The sequence below is a fragment of the Dendrobates tinctorius genome, unplaced genomic scaffold (genome assembly GCF_039654945.1).
Source record: "Dendrobates tinctorius isolate UK_male_01 unplaced genomic scaffold, ASM3965494v1 ptg000574l, whole genome shotgun sequence".
Taxonomy (NCBI): domain Eukaryota; kingdom Metazoa; phylum Chordata; class Amphibia; order Anura; family Dendrobatidae; genus Dendrobates; species Dendrobates tinctorius.
The window spans coordinates 678,744-702,014 of record NW_027362232.1 but is presented as its reverse complement, the minus strand read 5'-3'; the positions used below and the strand labels follow the sequence as shown (position 1 = coordinate 702,014).

The 23,271-nt window shown below is 42.8% G+C and overlaps 1 protein-coding gene across 4 annotated transcripts in view; it reads right to left on the bottom strand.

Moving 5' to 3' along the window:
• Positions 1 to 23,271, bottom strand: part of PRORP (protein only RNase P catalytic subunit) — an 85,726-nt gene that overhangs the window by 24,927 nt on the left and 37,528 nt on the right. For 3 of the 4 annotated variants that reach the window (XR_012227963.1, XM_073565189.1, XM_073565187.1), the window contains exon 4: positions 4,597 to 4,704. The exons of the other annotated variant lie outside the window; for it this stretch is intronic. Coding sequence is in view for 2 of the 3 variants with exons in the window: in XM_073565189.1 (XP_073421290.1) it covers positions 4,597 to 4,704 (108 nt within the window). In the remaining variant the exon portion in view is untranslated. The remainder of the gene's footprint in view (positions 1 to 4,596; positions 4,705 to 23,271) is intronic. 4 annotated transcript variants of the gene reach the window in all.

Below are 23,271 nucleotides of genomic sequence, written 5' to 3'. Positions count from 1 at the left end.
ATAAACTGCAATACTTGTACTGCAGTGTATAGGACTGGTGATCACAGGTTCAAGTCCCCAAGGGGACTAAAAAGAAATTGAAAAAAAAATTTCACTCACTCACTTTTTCTTGTTAACCATAAAAAAAAAATAAAAATAAAATTAAAATATATGTTAACAACGCATCTATAAAACTTTGATGTATCAAAAAATAAAAATATTTAACCCATACGATAAACGGCATAAAGAGAATAAATTGAAAATACCAGCAATGCATTTTTTAGTCCATAATAACACTTTAAAAAAAAAAAAAATGCAATCATACCATAAGGTATGGTATGGCTCTTGGATAAAGGGGAGTAAAAAAACAAAATACCAAAATGAAAATATATCCACGGCAGGAATGTAAAACCCATATAAATAGATGCTGGGAAATCCGTATCATGTGAAATGTGTGAGCAAAATCCACTCTTCTAAGCCTTTTGAACCCCAAATGGATAAGATTTGTTTTACGAGCACTCGGGAAATCAATACAGCACAGCCTTGTATGGTACAAATGTCATTATTTTTTTTATAGAATTGCGAGTCTTCTGTATAGAGAAGTTTGTAAAACAATCTCCATAGATAAGGCACATGGGTATTATGGGTATTCTTTGAAAAGTTTGTCCTCCTTTAAATATAGCATTCCTGCATTAAAAGACTCGATTGTTTTTTTTTTCTACATTTTTGGCTGATTACTAACACTAATATTTTACTACCAGCACTATGAAAAAAAACTAAATAAAATTAATAAATCTATTCCTAAATAATACAAAGGGTAAGCAAACAGTTTCACTGTATAGATGCATCATGCTGAAACGCGTGAGTAAATAATAATGTGTAGGGATTCCCCTCTCCTGGCTTTTACGTCAATAGTACAGTTACATGGCATAGTCTCCATTGTACGGACTCTTCTCGCCTATGACGTGTGTCACATAATAAAGGGAGGATTACACACAAACCCTGGAATGTGGTTCCGCCGCTGTCTGTTGCTACAGAGACATAACTTCTCATAACAATAAATCAGAAAAATGCATACAATGGATGGAGCAGGGAGAACAAGATGATAAATATGCAGGCTCTGCAAAACTGCACACCTGGCAGGAAGGTGCAACTATTTCCTGACTTACAAAAATAACCACATCTGACTGCTTTCAGGGAATTTTTCACCAGGTTTTTGCTACCTCATCTGGGACAAAGACCCTGATTTTAGCGATGTGCCACTTACTCGGCTGCTTGCTGCAGTTTTGATACAATCCCTGTTTGATCTGCTGCAGATCTAGCAGTTCTCTGAATGTTGAGTGACGCGCCCACCAGGGCTGTGGGGTACCCGGAATCGGACAGGACAGTTTATGGGGAGGTCACGGGGCCGTGATCCGTTTCCGTGGCCCTGGCTGTGTCATAGAAATAGAGAATAATTATGTGGTGTTTAATCGTGACGCAACCCGTGGTGTTCGGCAATGGGTGGCCGACGCTGCGTTTTTGGTCCACTGGGGCTGATGGTGACGCAGCAAAGATGGTTCAGCTCCCCACGAGTAGAGCGGGGCCCCAGCCCAGGGCAAATATATTTGAGTGTTCAGATGGTGGTGAACGTTGGGGTGCAGAGAATAAGTGAAGGACACAGAGAGGTGCAGTTTTCTTTACCTTTTACTTGAAAGTAGATGCAATCTGGGGTACCACATACAGATGATGGATTGAGTCCGGCTCGCCTGGAGGCATTCAGGGGGTCCACCCTGCCAGGTGGGGTTGGGGACCTTCCTTCTGCGCTCTCTTTTCGGGTCTCTGCTGCTTGTAGCTAAGGCCTGTTTCACACTTCCGTTTTTTCAAATCCGTCAAAATCCGTTGTTTTCCGTAAAAAAACGGATCCGCCATTTTTTGCAGGATCCGTTTTTTTTGTCCCATAGACTTCCATTACGGTTACCGCGGATCCGTCAAAAAAACGGATCCGTTTTTAAAAAAACGGATCCGTTTGCATCAGTTTCCGTCAAAAAAACGGAAACGGATCCGTTTGGCGGACACAAAAACGGAAGTGTGAAACAGGCCTAAGCTGCGGCCCTCTCCTGCGTGATGGTTTCTAACCTGTATGACTGACAGCGTGAGCCCTTATCACGGGTACAGTCCTTTTCACTGTCAGCCCCAGGCTCTGAGTCTGCTGCCGTGCCTTCAGGTGTTCGGCGTGGCCAGGGAGCTTGCAATCCCCTGCCCTCCAGATTCGGCTGTCAGGGAGTACAGCATCTGCCCAGCCAAGGACTCTGACATCCCTTTTTACCAGCGCTCCGTTCTGGGGTCAGCTATACGAAATTTTAGTTACCCAGAGCCCTTGTCTTTGCTCCTGTCCCTTCCCTCTCCACAGACCAAATGCCAACTCTCTCTCACTGTCCTGTCATGAGCTCCAACTGGCTCCCGTTTCCATGACAACTCTCCTGTTTACTCTCTCAGCTGACTTCTTTCTGACTCACTAACCCCACCTGCTGGCCAGAATTTATAAGGAAGCTCCTCTTTCTAGCCTGGAGCAGGAATTGACATGTACACTGTGTTACCTGGCATGGGGACCCCCCGCCTCCAGGCATGGCATCACCCCTTAGAGGGAGGCAATGTCACTGTGGCAACTGGACTCTGGGGTGCCACATTGAGCTCAGTATAACCCCGTCCACACCACTGATTGTCAGCTTTCTGTGTACACTGCGCATAAGCAGAAAGATGCCAGTCAATGGTGGAGGTGGGGGTTATACAAAACTCATGAATATGGAGGACTAAATGGCTGCAGGTTTACTAGTCCTATAGTCATAATCTCCCGCTGATAAAACTGTGATTTTATCAAAACTAAAGCAAGCAGCCAAAAAAGTGACACCCCACTGGAATCAAGGTATCTGTCTCTACATGATGCTGCTCTCAGGTTAGGTGGCTAAATCCTGGTGACAGATTCCATTTAAAGGGGATTTGGGGCTCCACATACATTTCTGCAGTCACTCTTTGTGACTGTAGGTTGCAGAATAATGACAGTGTGCATTATGTACACTGTCACGATTCCCTTTTATTTCCATCTTAAGTGATCATCACGTGACTGCTAGCATGCGATTTGCAACGTGTTGGTTCGCAACTTTACCTGCGGCTCTCAATGTTCTATTGAGAAAAGTGGATGATAAGCAAGTTGGCAAATCGTCTACTTGCAATGACGACCACTCCAGCGGGAAATAGAGGGGAATCATGACAGTGTGTATATTGTCACAATTCAGCAACTTGCAGTCAACATAAAATGTATGATAAGCACAGAAAAACCCAAAAGTGTTTCCAAGAAAAAGCCAGCACATGAGCCAAGAATCATAGAACGTTCGAGTTGGAAGGGACCTCCAGGGTCATTGTGTCCAACTCCTGCTCAATGCAGGATTCACTAAACCATCTCAGACAGATGTCTGTCCAGCCTCTGTTTGAATACTTCCATTGAAGGATAACTCACCACTTCCCGTGGCAGCTTGTTCCACTCATTGATCACTCTCAATGTCAAAAAGTTTATTCTAATATCTAATCTGTATGTTCTCCCTTTCAGTTTCATTCCATTGCTTCTCGTGTTTCCATGTGTAAATAAGAATAATGATGATCCGTTTACACTGTGACATAACTTCAGATATTTGTAGACAGCTATTAAGTCTCCTCTAAAGGCCCCGTCACACATAGCGACTCACCAGCGATCCCGACAACGATATCAACGTGTCAGGATCGCTGGTGAGTCGCTACATGATCGCTGGTGAGCTGTCAAACAGACACCTTAACCAGCGATCAGCACCAGCGACCCTAGCGCGCGGCGTCGCTGTGTACTTTAGTTACCAACGCGCTGATGCAGGGAGCTGGTAACTAAGGTACACATCGGGTTTCTAAGTGACGCACGTCCCTTAGATACCCAATGTGTACGTTAGCTACCAGCTGATCGCTTGTCTCCCGCCTGTCACACGCAGCGATGCGTGCTGGCCAGCGGGAGACCAGCGATCAAAGAAATGTCCAGGGCTTTCCAAGAGCGATCAGCGATACCGGCAGGGGGGCCGGTCGCTGATCGCTGTCACACACAGCGATATCGCTGGTGAGATCGCTGTTGTGTCACAAAACTTGTCACTCAGCAGCAATCTCGCTAGCGAGATCGCTATGTGTGACGGGACCCTTAGCCTTCTTTTTTGTATCCTAAACATTCCCAGATCCTTTAACCTTTCCTCGTAGGACATACTTTGCAGTCCGCTCACCATCCTGGTAGTTCTTCTCTGAATTTTGCTCCAGTTTTTTAATGTCTTGAGGAGAGTACTTGTCCTCTCCCAGGACAGTTGGTCAGAGAAGAAAGTCATGAAATATTAAATTCAAAAACCTTTCTCAGGAGATTATTATAGTCAATGTTCTCTACATCAATGTCGGTGTCACCTTGCTAACGTTTCACAATAGTTTCTAATGAAGTGTTATTTGTTTACACAGCACAATGGAGATCAATCACCCCCATTTTTGGGACCGAGAAGTGCAAAGCTGAGTTCATGCTATCAAAACGTTAAATTTTGCAGCTGTACACTGGAATAAATCAGTAAATTATTTTTTACTTACAGGAGTTGAAAGTGTATTCCTTCTGCAGAGATAGGCAATGTTTAGTCCGTCCACCATGATATCATAGGGCGGTTGAGAATCCACAAATTTAAGAAATGCCTGCAATTCCTACAAAGACAAAACACAACATAATCGTGACATGTGGCTATAACATCCATCACCTTTCCTGCAGTCAGGCAATATGTGCAGTATTATATGTCATATTGAAAATGGTCTCTGATCTGCAAGCAGGATGTTATAGCGCCGGAGAAGCTGATCAGAATGATAAAAAAAAATTCCCGCAAAAATGTTTAAGTAAAACTTGCATTTTATTCATTGAACTACTCATTGATTGACAGTTCCCTGTATGACTGAGCATGCAGAGATAACTGTCAATCACTGAGTAGGACCAGGACTGGTCTCCTAAGCATACGAACACTTGGGATTTCAATTAATACAAAGCAAGTTAAACGTAATCTTTTCCCACAACCCTATACAGTGGCTTGCAAAAGTATTCCCCCCTCCCTTGTTATCATTCGTCATGTTTTGCTACCTCACTACCTGGAATTTCACTGTTTTTTTAGGGTTTTCATCAGTTCATGTAAAGAACATGCCTACAACTGTGAACATTTGGTTTTCTATATTTCTATATATTGTGAAGCAAACAACAAATAGGACAAAATAACTGAAAACTTCATAGTGCATAACTATTTGCCCCCCTAAAGTCAGTACATTGTAGAACCTTCTTTTGTGGCTAATACAGCTGCAAGTCACTTTGGATAAGTCTTTGCGAGCTTTCCACTGGGATTTTTGCCCATTCCTCCAGGCAAAACTGCTCCAGCTCCTTCAAGTTAGATGGTTTCCTCTGGAGAACAGCAATCTACAAATCTGACCACAAATTCTCAACTGGATTAAGGTCTGGGCTTTGACTAGGCCACTCCAAAACATTTACATGTTTCCCCTTAAACCACTCGAGTGTTGCTTTAGCAGTATGCTTTGGGTCATTGTCTTGTTGGAAGATGAACCTCAGTCTCAGTCTCAAATCACTAACTGAAACAGGTTTTGCTCAAGAATAAACCTGTATATCGCACCATCCATCTTTCCTTGACTTGGACCATTTTCCCTTTCCCAGCCGCCGAAAAATAACCCCACAGCATGATGCTGCCATCAGGTTTCACTGTAAGGATGGTGTTCTTGGGGTGATGAGTTGTGTTGGTTTGACGCCAGACATAGCGTTTATCTTGGTGGCCAAAAAGTTAAATTTTGTTCTCATCTGACCACAGCACCTTTCTCCATACATTTGGGGAGTCTCATACATGTCTTTTGGCGAACTCAAAAGAAGCATTACAATTTCTGTGTGTAAGTAAAGGCTTTTTTCTGACCACCCCTTCACAAAGGCCACCTCTATGGAGTCTACAGCTTATTGTGGTCATATGGACAGATACTCTAGTCTCTGCTTGGGAACTCTGCAACCCCTTCAGGAGTCCTTTGGTCTCTGTGCTGCCTATGATTAATGTGCTCCTTGCCTGGACAGAGTTTTGGTGGGTGGCCTTCTTTTGGCAGGTTTTTTTTGTGGCACCATGTTTTTTCCATTTGACGACAATGGATTTGATGGTGCTTCGAGGAATCATGAGAGATTGGGATATTTTTTTTTTTGTGTTTTATAACTCAACCCTGACTTGTACTTCTCACAGACTTTGTCCTCGACTCGTTTGGAGATCTCCTTGGTCTTCATGGTGTTGTTTGGTTAGTAGTGCCTCTTGCTTAATGGCGGTGCAGCCTTTGTAGCCTTTCAGAAAAGGTGGGAATATACTGACAGACATGGGACACTTAGATTGCACACAGGGGACGTTCTTCCATTAAGCATGTGACTCATGAAGGTAATTGCTTGCCCCAGAATTTTTAGGGGCTTTATAGGTAAGGGGGTGAATACATATGTACTGAAGTAGACTATTTAGTGCTGATGAAACACACACAAATCAGATTACAAAATTAATTGAACACAGGTTGTAATGTAACAAAATAGGGAAAAAAGCCAAGGGAGTTAATACTTTTGCAAGCCACTGTATATCATTTTGTGCTCAGACCAGACTGCATGTACAATGGGACAGGTTCCTATAATGTTGCAGCAGTGAGCACCATATTACTAATTTGCATGCCAGTTCATAGAAATAAATACATCAGAATGAGCACTAAAAATAGGAACTTTTATCCTTCATGAAAATAACGCATCGCCCTGATTAACCATGTAGAGATATGATCACTTTTATACACACACATATATAAAATATATGCAGCAATTAACTAAATTAGCGCCTTCCCAAAGACCAACGTCAGGGGATCTTCTGCTTATACTGGAATGTAAAAAAAATAGAATTAGGCCATAGCTGAAATTATACATATCTGAAACTTAGGTAATGGAGGGAAAGACAATGAAGGTGACCATTAAAGAAGACCTGTCACCAGGTCAAAAGTGACCAGTTTTTGCTATTATTTTATTCATACTGCTCCTCTGAGTAATCCATGTTTTGTTTTATTAAAATCTGCCATACAGTTCTGGAGATATGGGTCTTTCTATTAGTGCTACTTTTTAAGGTGTTTAACAAGGGGGCGGTGCTCACAGGATAATAAAGCAGAGCCTAAAGACACGCCCCAGAGGATCCTGTGAGCCACAAACATTTGGTAACGGTTTACTTTAAATAAAATGACCCATATCTCTGGACCCGTATGGCAAATTTTAAGGAAACAAAAGAGAGAATACTCGGGAGCACTTGGAAAAAAATATGAGCAATCTGGCCAATTTTGACCCTATGCAGATCCTTTTTGAAAGGGAACTTGCGAGAATGTTTTATATATGGGAGGAGTTGCATGTCTTGATGGGTGCTTAAACTGCTCATAAAATGCTACCTTTTTTGTGAAGCCCTGTTGTGCAAGTTCAGAGAAATCTAGGGTAGAAATCACAGGCCAATCAGGTGGGAAGTGAACTGGGAAGCAGTGGCGGAGACTCGATACAGGACCTAGGGAAGGCGAGTAAAGAATTTTTTTTTTTTAAACAACCTGCAGCAGAGTGACATGGCTTTGCTGAACACCTTTAAGTGCTGGATAATCAATTTTATTGACTCAGATAATGAAAAATGTGCAAACTATCCATTATAATCCAGTTTAAGACCCCGATGCACATATCAATAAAAAAGTAGGCATCTGCAAAAGCAGAGAAAAAAAGAGGGATGTAAATCAGTTAGAGGAAGGGAAACTCTCTTAGTGTACCTTCCACCACTAGATGGCAACTAGTCAATGCCAACTCCTGCACAAGCCCTGCAACATAACTAATGGACAATTTAGACGCCAATTATTGGCCGACTAAACCGACCGGCAAATATCAAATGAAAGAGCAAAAATAATTGTTATGGTGTGAACAATTGTTCTGTGCGAATATAAGTGTAGAAGTTTGGTCAGGCCGTTAAATGGCATTGAAAGGCTTGTATATATCTGATTAGTGGTTATTTAAAGGGGCTGACCTATTTAAAAAAAAAACAAAAAACTTTATGCGGCGATATCTATGAAAAACAAACAAACAAAAAACCTAAGTACTGCTTACTCTTCTCCTGGTCCAGCACCGGCTCTCTGCTGCTGACCCAGTCTATTCTTCGGTTTCAAATGTGAAGTCAAGTCAACAGCGCTGCGGCCAATCAGTAACGTCTGCGGCTCTGAGCGGGCTGCTCTCTCTATGCTGACAGTGCTGCTGAGCTCACTGAATGCTGTGCTGTTGATGTGATGTCAGTTCTGCAGCCAATGTCAGGTACCAAGAGCAACAGTGGAGATGTAGTGCTGGACATGGGGAGGATGAGTAAAAAGATTTATTATAAACAGCTATGGCAAAAATACAGAGACCACTACAAAATGTTTCAGTTTGTTTGATTTTTCTCTTTATAGGTATATTTTTGAGTAAAATGTAAATTGCTCTTTTATTCTATAAACTACTGACAACATGTCTCCGAATTTGCAAGCACTAAATTTTGTATTTATTTTCAGAAAATGAGAAATGGTCAAAAGAACAAAAAAATGCAGTGCTTGCAGACCTCAAATAATGCTGAGAAAACAAGTTCATAATCATTTAGAAACAACAATACTAATGTTTTAACTCAGGAAGAGTTCAGAAATCAACATTTTGTGGAATAACCATGATTTTTAATCACAGCTTTCATGCGTGTTGGCATGCTTTCCACCAGTCTTTCACACTGCTTTTGGGTGACCTTATGTCACTCCTGGTACAAAAATTTAAGCAGTTCTTCTTTGTTTGATGGCTTGTGACTATCCATCTGCTTCTTGATTACATTCCAGAGGTTTTCAATGGGGTTCAGGTCTGGAAATTGGGCTGCCCATGACAGGGATTTGATGTGGTGGTCCTTCATCCACACATTGACTGACCTAGCTGCATGGCATGGAGCATTGTCCTGCTGGAAAAACCAGTCCTCAGAGTTCGGGAACATTGCAGCAGAAGGAATCAATTGTTTTTCCAGGATAACCTTGTATGCGGCTTGATTCATACGGATTAGCTTGCCCAATTCCAGCCTTGCTGAAGCATCCCCAGATCATCACTGATCTTCCACCAAATTTAACAGTGGGTGCAAGACACTGTGGCTTGTACACCTCTCTAGGTCTCCGTCTAACCAATAGACGACAAGATGTTGGGCAAAGCTGAAAATTAGACTCATCAGTCCTCTATGGTCCAGTCCTTATGGTCGTTGGCAAACTTCAGCCTTCGCTTCTCATTGATGAAAGTCTTTTTTCTAGCTTTACATGACTTGAGCCCTGCCTCTAGGAGCCTGTTATGAACTGTTCTTGCCGTGCACTTCACCCCAGCTGCCATTTGCCATTCCTTTTGTAGGTCACTTGATGTCATCTTGTGGTTGCTGAGTGACAGTCGAATAAGATGGCGATCATCCAGGTCAGTGGCGAGTCGTTTTCGCTCTCTGCCGGTCTGTAGCTTAATTGTTCTCAACGTCTGCTGCTTGACCTTGTAATGGACTGTTGTCTTAGAAATTTTAAGGATGGAGGCAACATGATGCTCACTGTATCCCTCTGCTAGTAAAGCCAGAATTGAGCCCTTCTTTTCCTCACTCAAGACTTTTCTTTTCAACTCCTTTGGCATAGTTAAAAGTTATTTTTTCATTCCTATTACTTTTGGGATATTGCTAGCATTTGTTTTGCCATCCAGCTTGTCCTGTTGCAAGAGGGTTGTGAACACCACAGGAGGGATTTTTATGGTTTCCCTCGTTAAATAAGATTTGGTTCAGGTGATCACCTAATCAGAAGCACATTAAGTAGAATGAGTGTCAGTTGGAATTCAACTGACACTGGAATGGAATGGCTGTCAGACATGTAGAGAAGCTGATTTTTAGACAACTGTGCAGTGGTCTCTTAATTTTTGCCAGAGCTGTATATATAACAATATACACCTGGTGACTGAGATTTTCTGAAAGTGGACAACCTCTTGAAGCAAAAGGCTCCTCCAGAAGACATGTGCATGTGCAGACAAGTAATCTGTATTTTTTGGGAGCATTGCCTGGTATCGAAGATTTCCTATACCAGCTAATGGTTTCCACATAGAGAAAAAGTATTCCCTTAAAACCAGGACTAATTAACGACAACCTGTAAGCAGGATTGTGTACAGTAACCTACAGACATTGTCAGGTCGGCGCCGTTATACTGATTACAATGATATCTTGGTTGAAGAAATCCATCTTGTGGTTGTTGTTTATTCCTCATTTTCAGTTTTGAGTTAATGATATGCTCGTGCTCCGGGGTGACCTGTAGGGGGGATGTCTTCATGTGGTGCTCTGATTAGGTATTCATACTGATGGCTTATGATAGGTCACTGATCTCTCAATATTATATTTATCTTGGGTACAAAAAAATGTACTGTGCATATAATTCATTTGATGCTATGCTAAACTTCATTTAAAAAAAAATCTGTTTGAAAATGGCGCCGGTCGTGCCTGCACAGTAGCAGCTATCAGTGATCCAATAGCTGCTATTGCACATACAGCGCCATCTTGGAGGAGAATTTTTTTTTTCTAGCAAGATGGCGCAGAGCCGGAGCCTGCGCAGTAGCAGCTATCTGATCTCCGATTGCTGCTACTGCGCAGGAGCGGCCAGCGCCATTTTCACACGCATTTTTTTTATCAATTTCAGCATAACATCAAACAAATTAATTATATACCCATTACATATGCAAATATGCTGCAGTGCAAGCACCGCTGCTGGCGCCTGCCTGCAGAAAGTTTTTTTTTCCCCAAGATAAATATATAATATTCATTATGTAAACTAGGGGCAGGTCAGTGAGAGATCAGTGACCTGTCTGCAGTCTGCATTATGAATAGCTAATCAGCGCACCATATGAAGACCCCCCCACTGGCAGATCTGGAGCACGAGCATATCATTAACTCAAAACTGAAAATAAAGATTAAACAACAACCACAAGACGGATTTCATCATTGTAAGGCTGGTTTCACACTTGCGTTTTTTTGTGCTGTATTTTAGGGCTAAAAAACGCATGCGCTTTTTTCCCTATATTTTGCATGGGATGCGTTTATGTGCGCATACACATGCGTTTGTATGCGTTTTTACACGCATGCATTTTTTTGTCGTGTGCGCTCGGGCGCACAAAATGCATCCTGTTGCATTTTTTGGGTGTCCGACTTGCCTCAAAAAAACGCATGCGCGCAATGCGTTTTTTTTTTTACAGCAAGACACCCATTGTAAGTCTATGGGTGCGCATTGGCATGCTCATGTATGCGTTTTTTGCGCATGCGTTTTTTTGTTGACCATTGGTTAGACAATGGAAATTTGGGGTTTGGGTTAGAGTTAGGGTTAGTTAAGGGGGGTTAGGGTTAGTATGGTTTGGTTAAGGGTTAGTTAGGGTTTAGGGTTAGTAGGGTTTGGTTAAGGGTTAGGGTTAGTATGGTTTGGTTAAGGGTTAGGGTTAGTATGGTTTGGTTAAGGGTTACGGTTAGTAAAGTCATGGTTTGGGTTATTGTTAATCCTAACCCTATCTTGATTTTTTTGGTGAGGCCAACTAATGTTGGAAAAAAACGCAAACGCGGTAAAAACGCACTAAAAACGCACACAAACGCTGCGTTTTTTTTCATGCATGCGCATAAAAATGCTTGAAAAAAACGCAGCGTTTGTATGCGTTTTTTCCATGCGTTTTTATGCGGGAAAAACGCGCTGCAAAAAAAAGCAAGTGTGAAAGTAGCCTAATCAGTATAACGGCGCCGACCTGACACTGTAAGTTACTGTGCACAATCCTGCTGACAGGTTCCCTTTAAAAACAGAAACAAAAGGTATAGTCATGTAGTGCAATGGTAAAAGAGAATAAATCTCCCTGCAGCTGAACAGGACAGGTACAAAGAAAGTAGCCAGACAAGTTCCCTGTGCGCACAGGAAAGCACGCGGGGATTCCCCAGTATCAGTGCAGGTCTGATGTAGGGTGTGGTGTAATAAGGAACATGTCATGTTCCACCATTCCTGGTAATCCCCTAGATGCTCAGCAACCTGTATAACAAACAACTTGCAAAGAACATTATAAAATCAATGATTACACAAAGATAAATCAGGAAGAACACATGTAACATACGCGGCATTACTTCGAGGCAGTCCACACCAGTAGGAGTCACGTCACGGCTAAGGCTAGCCGTAGTCATGAAATTCTAAAACTTGCCAATTTCTGCAGGACCAGACAATCATCTGATATGTATTGGGGGCCATGAGCGACATCACAAGAGAGAAGGATGGGGCAGATGGATTTCAGAATTTATGATTCTTATATTCTAAGAAGATAAGTTGGCGCCTGAGAAGTCTGGCAGCTGCTTATCCCCTTTTTCTATTAGGAACACAAGCTGAGCAGAGATAAGTGTGCATGTTTATGGAGGAGAAGTCAGGAGAGATGGCTATTAGCAGAACGAAATGTATGGCAGACAGCGATATAATGCGTATGGCTATCTGAGGAATATATTGTGGGTATGAACAAGAGCAATGGACCCCCCGAGACACAACTCTGTACATACAGCGGGTGAAATAATTATTGAACACGTCACCAATTTTCTAAGTAAATATATTCTAAAGGTGATATTCACATGACATTCTCACCACATGTTGATAACAACCCATCCAATCCACACAGGCAAAGAAATCAAACCATAGATGTTCATAAATTAAGTTAATAATAAAGAGAAATTACATCGGTGAAAAGTATTGAACACACGTAAATTTAATTAATACTTTGTACGAAAGCCTTTGTTAATGATGACAGCTTCAAGATGTCTTCTGTATAGAGAAACTATTCGCAGGCATTACTTAAGTGTGATTTTGACTCATTATTCAAATCCTGGAGGTGGGCTTCCTCTATGAAGTTTAAGCTTTAGTTCCTTCCATAAATTTTCTATTGGATTCAGGTCAGGTGATTGTCAGGGCCATTCTAGCAGCTTTATTTTCTCTGACACCAATTGAGAGTGTTTGGGGTCATTTTCATGCTGAAATGTCCACCCTCATTGGTACATTTGTCCATTCTTCCTTCCTTCAATTATGTGACGTTTGCCAGTGACAGCCCCACATCATGATGTTCCTTCCTCCAAACTTCACTTTTGGTATGGTGTTTATGGGGTGATATGCGCCTTTTGGCCTCCAAACAGTGTGTATTATGGCATCTAAAAAGTTCAATTTTAGTCTCATCTGACCAGACTATATTCTCCCAGTATTTTACAGGCTTATCTAAATGTTGTTGAGCAAACTTTAAACACGCTCGAACATACTTTTTGTTCAGCAGTGGAGTCTTGCATGGTGAGCATGGATACAGGACAAGGAGGTTGAGTGCATTACTTATACCTGCTGATTCCAGGTCTTTCTGTAGCTCTCCACAGGTGGTCCTTGGCATCTTGTGGAGAGCATGTAAGTGTATGTGCACACGCTGCGGATTCCGCTGCGCTTCCGCAGCGGTTTTGGCCGCTGCGGACCCGCAGCAGTTTTAGCTGCGGTGTACAGTACCATTCAAATGAATGGTAAAAAAAAAACGCTGTGTAGACGTTGCGGAAAAATCCACGCGGATTTGCTGCGGTTTTGAAACCGCAGAAAGAATTGACATGTCAATTCTTTCTGCGGAATCCGCAGCGGGTTCCTATCTCCACCATTGTGGAGATGGTGAATCCGCAGGACCAAACCGCAGGCAAAACCGCAGATAATCCGCAGGTCTTTTGACCTGCGGTTTATCTGCGGTTTTTGCAAAATCCGTGCGGATTAATCCGCAGCGTCTGCACACACCCTAAGGAGAAAGACCGGGCTGCGGGTACCTGCATTGAGGCGGGTCTGGAACTGTCAAGGCTGCGTCCCATGTTGCCCGGGAAAAGGAATAGGGGACCGGACAAACCCCATGACCCGGGAAGAGGGGGCGTGTTTAAAGGGAACCTGTCACCTGTTTTGGCTGCTATAAGATGCGGCCATCGCCTTTCAGGGCTTATCTACAGCATTCTATAATGCTGTAGATAAGCCCCCGATCCGACCTGAAAGATAAGAAAAATAACTTATTATACTCACCTGGGCGGGGCGGTCCAGTCCGATGGGTGTCGCAGGTCCGGGTCCGGCGCCTCTCATCTTCTTGCGACGCCGGCCTCCTGCTTGCTTCATCGCTCCCTGGCATCGCGCTCCTGCGCAGGCGTACTTATCTGCCCTGTTGAAGGCAGAACAAAGTACTGCAGTGCGCAGGCGCTGAGCCTCTCTGATCTTCCCCAGCACCTCTGCACTGCAGTACTTTGCTCTGCCATCAACATGGCCAAAAAGTACGCCTGCGCAGGAGTGCGATGCCGGGGAGGGATGAAGCAACAGGAGGGCGGGATCGCAACAAGATGGGAGGCGCCGAACCCGGACCTGCAACACCCATCGAAACAGATCACCCCTCCCCCCCCAAATTGAGTAAAATAAAAGTTATATTTCTTATCTTTCAGGTCGGAACCCGGGGCTTATCTACAGCATTACAGAATGCTGTAGATAAGCCCTGAAAGGCAGTGGCCGCATCTTATAGCAGCCAAAACAGGTGACAGGTTCCCTTTAAGGAAAACACAGAGCTGAAAGCGCGCAAAGCAGGGGGCAGTTTCCAGCCATCAGGGAGAGTGAAGCGGGGTGAGCAATGCATTACGCATCCAGCACAGTGGAGCCGGGACAGGCCTCATCCACGTTTACGTGCACGTTCCGGCATGACTGTGACAGAGGCGAATAAGCGTCAGGCAGCGCTCTTACGGAGTAGTGTGGGCCAGCTACAAAACACTGAGGTGCGCTTCCCTCTGCTGACCAGCGCGCATCAGCCCATATTTGCTATAGAGACTCCTGCAGCTTCTTTGACCTTGGCTGTGCAGGCTTATGGCCTGGGAGCTCAGAGGGTAAACCAGGAGACTGGAGATCGTTAATACCAGACCCCAACAGAGGACTCTACATCGGCCGTTGCCGACACCGCCACTCCCCTCTGACTTTGAACTAGGGAGCTTGTATTGTAAGGGTTCCAATGGATTGTGATGAATAAGAAAATGCTCACACAAGAATTGAATTTACTAAAATGATTTACTTAATAAATGATAAGATTAAATAATAAACAATATAAAACTATAAATACATATGCATTAATCAGAAACAAGCATTATTCATACGTTACATTATTCAGATAGACGTCGACCAGTCATCCTCCATGAGCCAAGAGCTAGAGAACATGTGGCCTAGTTCTTTTAAAATGTCCAGCTAAAAGGTGTGTCCAGCCCCACCATATGGGAAATGATGTCACAAGTCTATTGTCCATTGGCTATAAACACATCCCCTCAATACCTGTTTTAACCAGTATATAATACAAGAAGCTGGAGGAGGGGGCATCCTGTGTGCCACATAGCAAAAATACAGCAAGCTGGAGGAGGGGCTTCGGAGCACAAGATAATCTAATTATGGCAATGAAGGTCCTTTGTTGGTAGATAAGTGTAAGCCAGTTATTTGCTCTGCTTGGACAATTTGACCATCTCGTTGAAACAAGTTTCAATGACCTTCTAGGAAGGTTCAAAGAGCTGAGTATAACTGATTGAAACTATATCAATAGTTGGTATTAATTAATTGGAGTGTTGAAACCATTAAAAATAACTCATAGTATACATTCCACCCCTTGGTTTCAATCACTTTAATTAATTAACCTGCCACTAAACTATACCATTTTTCATTATTTGCATTGCTCATTTATATATATATTTTATTTATTTGCTACCAATAGAAAACCGCTTTGGTAAAAAATAACATCCTGTGCTTAAAACGGAAAAAATCAAAACAAAAACAACATTGGACCAACAGGTAATGAAATATCAAATGTCTGTAGAAATCTTCTTTCTTCGGACCTTCTTGACCGCAATTTTTAAATGGGTCTCTGTTGCAGGGAAAACACGGGGATTATTATGCCCTCATCACTTTGGGGTGACTTCACTACTGAGCTGTTGTGAATTCACTTTCTGGCCTACCTCTGGTTGCTGGTGAAGGTAGTGGAGATGGTTGTATTGACAGAGGGGTCGAGAGTTCTCTTTCCGGGCTCCCTCTGGTGGTTACAGGAGGTAATGGAGCTGATCTATTTAACAGAGGCCTGCCACCTGATAATGAGGACGACGATTGGACATTGGGAGGTTCTGACTGGATTTAAGACAGCCGACTCCCTCTATCCCTGCTGGTGATTTTTTCCTGCCTCCTGAGGTCTTAGTTTCCAGCTCAGTCCCTGCATGCTCAAGCTAAGTGTTCTTTTGCTATTGTTCACATTTGATTTGGTTTTGTCCATTTCAGTTTTGTGTGGTCAGCCAGCCCCGGCAGGGGCTGTGCTGAATTTCCATCCGTATGTTACTGTTTGTGCCAGTTTGTTTTTGCCAGTTATTAGATTGGCCTCTCTTTGCTCTGTTTTCAGAATATACCAGAGTGCTGATAAAGTGGGTGAAGTCTAGTGACTTCAGTATTTTTTCTATCAGACGTGTTAGGCATTTTTTGCAGGGTTTTTTGCATGATTGCAGACAGTGTCTTTCCTTTCCTGTCCTGTCTAGTTAGTTTGGGCCCCATCTTTTGATCATTCTATTTTCCTACCTGCATTTGTGTTTTCATCTTGTCTCACCGACAATATATGTTTAGGGGCTATCTATTCCTTTGGGGTCTGCTCTGGGGCAGTTTAGATTTCCCCTTTCTTGCTTTAGGCTTATTTAGTTCTCCGGCTGTGTCGAGGCGTCTAGAATCATCGTAGGTACGCTCCACGGCTACTGCTAGTTGTGTGGATAGGCTCAAGGGTCTGCAATCCGCTTAGTTACCAACCTCTCTAGTTTTCTGTGGCTTAGCTTTGTCTTGCTTTCCTCCTCGGTGACCCAATCATAACAGGGAGCACCAGCAGGAGCTAAGATACCGTATACACTCGAGTACACTCACTGGCCACTTTATTAGGTACACCATGCTAGTAACGGGTTGGACCCCCTTTTGCCTTCAGAACTGCCTCAATTCTTCGTGGCAGAGATTCAACAAGGTGCTGGAAGCATTCCTCAGAGATTTTGGACCATATTGACATGATGGCATCACACAGTTGGCGCAGATTTGTCGGCTGCACATCCCTGATGCGAATCTCCCGTTCCACCACATCCCAAAGATGCTCTATTGGATTGAGATCTGGTGACTGAGGAGGCCATTTGAGTACAGTGAACTCATTGTCATGTTCAAGAAACCAATCTGAGATGATTCGAGCTTTATGACATGGCGCATTATCCTGCTGAAAGTAGCCATCAGATGCCTGTTCTTAGCTGAGAGGAGTGGTACCCAGTGTGGTCTTCTGCTGCTGTAGCCCATCTGCCTCAAAGTTCGACGCACTGTGCGTTCAGAGATGCTCTTCTGCCTACCTTGGTTGTAACGGGTGGCAATTTGAGTCACTGTTGCCTTTCTATCAGCTCGAACCAGTATGCCCATTCTCCTCTGACCTCTGGCATCAACAAGGCATTTCCGGCCACAGAACTGCCGCTCACTGGATTTTTTTCTTTTTCGGACCATTCTCTGTAAACCCTAGAGATGGTTGTGCGTGAAAATCCCAGTAGATCAGCAGTTTCTGAAATACTCAGACCAGCCCTTCTGGCACCAACAATCATGCCACGTTCAAAGGCACTCAAATCACCTTTCTTCTCCATACTGATGCTCGGTTTGAACTGCAGGAGATTGTCTTGACCATGTCTACATGCCTAAATGCACTGAGTTGCCGCCATGTGATTGGCTGATTAGAAATTAAGTCTTAACACACAGTTGGACAGGTGTACCTAATAAAGTGGCCAGTGAGTGTATAAGTCGAGTTTTTCAGCCCCCTTTTGGGGCTGAAAAAGACCCCCCTCGACTTATATTCGGGTCACGGTGCCAACTTACCTGGTCCCCGTCATCTCCGCGGTCCCAGTCGTCTCCGCGGTCCCCGGTGTTCGTCTGCAGTCCCCTGCAGCGTCCTGGCGGCGGCAGGTGATGATAGGGCCGCGGCGGCGTTCAAAAACTCTGCGCGCCGCTCTCTCCCGTCCTCCGGCAGTGACGTGCAGGGGGCGCGATGACGTGGAAAGCACGCGCCCTCTGTCTGAGTCACTGAAGAGCCAGCGACGCTCAGGAGCAGCTGTCATCAACGTAGGTGAGTATATAGTGTTTTTTTTTTTAAATTCCAGCAGGGGCAGCGGCAGCAACATGATAGGATTACCAGTAATCCTATCACTTTGGGGGCAGCATTACGGTATTTGGGCCACCATTCACAGTGCAGCATTTATGGGGGCATATGTTGTGCAGCGTTATTTGGGCCACCATTCACTGTGCAGCATTTTGGGGGCATACTGTATGTTGTACAGCATTATTTGGGCCAGCATTCACTGTGCAGCATTTTGGGGGCATACTGTATGTTGTGCAGCATTATTTGGGCCAGCATTCACTGTGCAGCATTTTGGGGGCATACTGTATGTTGTGCAGCATTATTTGGGCCAGCATTCACTGTGCAGCATTTTGGGGGCATACTGTATGTTGTGCAGCATTAAATTTACTAGTATCTTCGGCAATTCCCACCCTAGACTTATACTCGAGTCAATAAGTTTTCCCAGGTTTTTGAGGCAAATTTAGGGGGGTCGACTTATACTCGGATCGACTTATACTCGAGTATATACGGGTAAGTGCTGTTTGAACCTCAGACTTTTGAATTAACTTACTATTTCCTTAACTCTTGTTCACTGGTTATTAACTCCCTGCGAGGAGATTACTATTCTCTTTACTGTTAATTAATTTTGTTATACCGCACTGCTCTGCAATCCCTGCGTACTGCATCTCAGCACCTGCTTAAAAGCAACTAGTCGTGGCCGGTTTATGGTGAAAGAATGTTCTTTCCAATTGCAGCTTATGGCCTCAACAGTGCTCACTGTAACCTTCAGTAGTTTAGAAATTCTTCTGTAACCAATGCCATCAGTACCACCAAAGGTAAGGAGGATTCAGCGAAGTAGATATAAATGCATTGATATAAAACTTAGCTTTTATTAGCCATGTAAAAAATGTTTTTGGAGCATATTTTACATGGTTAATAATAGCCAAGTTTTACATCAAAATATATATATCCACTTCGCTGAATCCTCCATACCTTTGGTGTTCCTGCTTTAGCTGCTCTGGCTTCATTTGTGCGAGGTGCTTCATGCTCCACGCTTTGGAAGGTGAGCAGATATTTTGCTTTTCCTCAGTGCCATCAGTATGTTTTGCAACAATAAGGTTGCAAAGGTCTTGAGACAGCTGACTGATTTTACGCATCATGAGATATTTCTTGTGTGGCACCTGAGTAATGAGACACCTTTTTATCGGCCATCCGTTGAACAAGCTGATTTTTCACTAAGTGGCAGGATTCCTTTCCAAATACTGTCAGATTTCAGCTGGTGTCTTGACTTTCCATGGCTTTTTACATGTGTTTTTCTTCTAGTGTTCAATACTTTTTCCTTGTGTCATTTCTTATTATTACACATAACTTAATTTTTTTTTTTTAAATATTTATTTACTTAGAAAATTGCTGACGTGTTCCATATTTATTTCACCTATATATGTGTCTCTGTACCTGTTACTGCTACCCCATCCAATACCACATTTAAGCCCTTAAGGAACAAGCTGTGGTACTTGTTATCAATGATGGGGATTCCAAACACTCTAAAGTGCTTTGGTCCTTTTTTAATCAAGATTATTGGGGTCCTGGGAGTCCAATGCCCACTGATCAAACATAGAAGGGTAGGCGGTCAGTGTTAAAAGTCCTGGAAAACTCCTTTAAGATTAGAATCAAATAATAAAAATCAGATTGTTGTGTGGAGATGTGGGAAATTATTTAAAAAAAAAATTAATAGCTAAAATTAAAGTTTTTTTTTCTAATAAGCAGAACTTATTACTTATTGAAGGCATATCTATTAGTTCTATAGACTCTGAGTGGAGCACCAGCGACTGATGGGCAACTTAAATTAGTTATTTGGTACCTCTGTACTGATGATAGGCGGGGGCCCAGTGGTGGTCCGGTGAATCCTGTCAATAGGTGAAAATTGTGATTATGGGAATCCCCCTTGAAATATTTACCGTATGTATTTAAAATTCAGGATCAAGCTTCAACTGGTGTTATTATTGTAAGAAGTTAATCCAACAAATTAATCCAAATGATCCTATGAGCTACAAGATAGGCTGCTCCCAGGCACCAAGAAGATAATACATAAATGGAATGAATCTGTCAGCACGATCTGTCAGTCAAGCAGAGGAAGATGAGAATGAGTGGGGAATAGTGGAAGGGAGGCTTGTGAAGTGCTCTGATCACACCCAGAGCAGTTCAGCCTCTTTTGAATATTACTAAAAAAAAAAAAAAATCACTACTTTAATTAAGGGAGCAATAGATGGTATCATTAAAAGGTACGGATGACACTACCTTTCAGAGAGCAACATGACCACATAAACAGTTCGAGGATGGTGAAGGGAGGGGGATCATGCAGACAGGTTCCTATTATCTGCTCAATAGAAATAGGATAGACTGAAAGTTTAATGCTCCCGTAAAAGAGTTGTTCGGCTTTAGGGTACAAGTCTGCAGTCACTCTATATGCATGCAATTTGCATACAAGCAGTAACGTGACGACTAGACATTTGCAGCCTCACTCAATGCAACTGGATTGAGCAATGTTGGACACGTCTAGTTGGAATGTGGCTGTAAGCATGCAGATTGCATACCTGCAGTCACATGAATGCCCGTTCCTGTCTCCAGAGAATCCTCACAGCGTGCAGTGTCCATGATGTGAGCATTCACAAGTCTGCATACTTGTACCCTAATGGACAACCCCTTTAATGCTTCCAATAAAAGCCAGAGAATGGGGATATCAAAAGCACTCTGAACATAGGAGAATGCAAATAAGATGTTCAGCTAGTAAAGTTGTGCAGAACGATTTGGTACCTCATGGCGGCCTTCTGGCATCTTGGGCACCTCCTTTGATTAGTAGACCCCATTACGTAATCATGTAGTGGTGCGATGCGATGCACGTCATGACCTTGTCATGACTTTGCGGGGGGCCAAATTATCAGAATGGGTGCACAGGATCACGGCAGACATCAGGAAGTTGGCATTGCTTTGATTCGGCTACCACGTAGTACCAAAGTGCTCAACTCTGAAACCACCAGTGAGGTCATAGTTGATGCAATGCCTAAAGGTCTATGATAAACTAAATGAGTATTCTCTATTAGAGTATGATTTTTAAGGCCCCTCACGTATACATTAGATTAAGATTAAACACAAAAAGGAAGAGCGATCAAAAAAGCTCACTTTTATTATAAAAATATACATTTTATTATCTCATCAGAGAGAACATGGACATGGGAGAGACACAAAGTGCATAGACAAAGAATATACCAAAAGGGTACAGATAATACAGGGCATCAAAAAGTGGGGTGGGTGCAGGTCCCAGGGCATCGCTATTATTACATAGGTAAGATCAATTGTGCGGTGGTAGCTATATTATTATCATTATAAACTTACCTTTATGTGGGCCAGCACACTGCATGATGTAACCATGTATTGATATGTATTTTGAAGGAATCGGTAACTATTTACATGGATTTTCAGATATTTAGTACTTTTTGATGCCCTGTATTATCTGTATCCTTTTGGTATATTCTTTGTCTATGCACATATGCACTTTGCGTCTCTCCCATGTTCATGTTCTCTCTGATGAGATAATAAAATTTATATTTTTATAATAAAAGTGGACTTTTTTGATCGCTCTTTCTTCTTCTTGTGTTTGCTTTGATATGTGATTAGCTTCATATATAGGTCCTATTTTTTGCACCAATATGTGCTATCACTATATATTGATTATCGATCTATCATAATGGTGCGTGATTTGTTGCTGTGTGTTTGTCTCATTAGATTAAGATTGTACTCTGAGCACAGCGATTTAGGCTTGACCAGCAGACCATCGAACGGGTATTGGCTCAGATAATGTTTGGGAGGAGAATCGGGTTGTTTGAGTTTAAACGCCTGATCCTTTTGCTTCCACAGTGGAGAAGTTGGAGAGCACCGACATAGATGTAACTTTTTTAACCTACAGTATTTAGAGGTATAAAAAATTAAATTAGGAGTATTTTATGTAAGCGGTGCTCTTCATCTAGGAGTCACAGTTTCGCGCAAGAGGACACTTAACTGTGGATTTAAGGAAATGAATGTACAAAGTCTAAACAATGCCAAGAGGTTGGGCATAAAGAATGTAAATAAGAACATACTTTTCAGATCAAGTAGTATTCAGCTAAAGGGGTTTTCCAGCACTGTTGTGTCTTTTGGAAATTATACAACCGCATTACCAGTCACATTTTATAAAACTTTTTTTTTTTTAATTTTTCAACCTTTTTCTGAAGATCTCGGCTTCCCTGGTGCACCCTTTTTGTTTTTTTCTCCTGCTCTTCTAGTCTGCAACTTTTTACTGTGTTCTTCTAACTGGACACTAGTATTGTCACAGGCACAAAACACTACAAATGTAAGGCTGGATTACATTTTTTTTTTTTTTTTCGAACAGCACTCAGACCGCTAGAGTAGAATGGATGTATTCACACATCCATTAAAAATCATGGCTCCGCGAGTGAGATCCGTGAGTAGCAGGGCATGTTCTATTCTGATTGGGATCAGACTGGGCCACTGAAGTATATGTGACACGGGAAGGTCTTTGATTTGCTTCCATTTTCACTGGGGTGGTATATCTGTCAGACTAACAGATGTCCTCAGGAGAGGTTAGGGAGGCCAGAAACCTCCCGTGGAGTTGAAGGGATGTCTGATAGGAACAGAACAATTGATAATATGATTGTCCTGTCTCATACAGCTTCATGTTGTTGGCAATATACACTCCCTGTTTACATGGGATGCTGTGCTGTCAATTACATATGTGGGCTTAAAATGTGCCATAAGTGTTTCTGCTGGAAAGTTTGGAGCTACGCCGGGCAACAGAGGATGGGGGAACCTTGTATAGTCATCTGTTGGCTGCAGGCTTCATACCAGTCAACTGCTCAAACTTACCCTAGCACTACATACAATTAGGGGGTGACACATATAGCTGGATCCTGTCAATTATATTTACCTTATATACTTGTGTATAAATTGACCCGAGT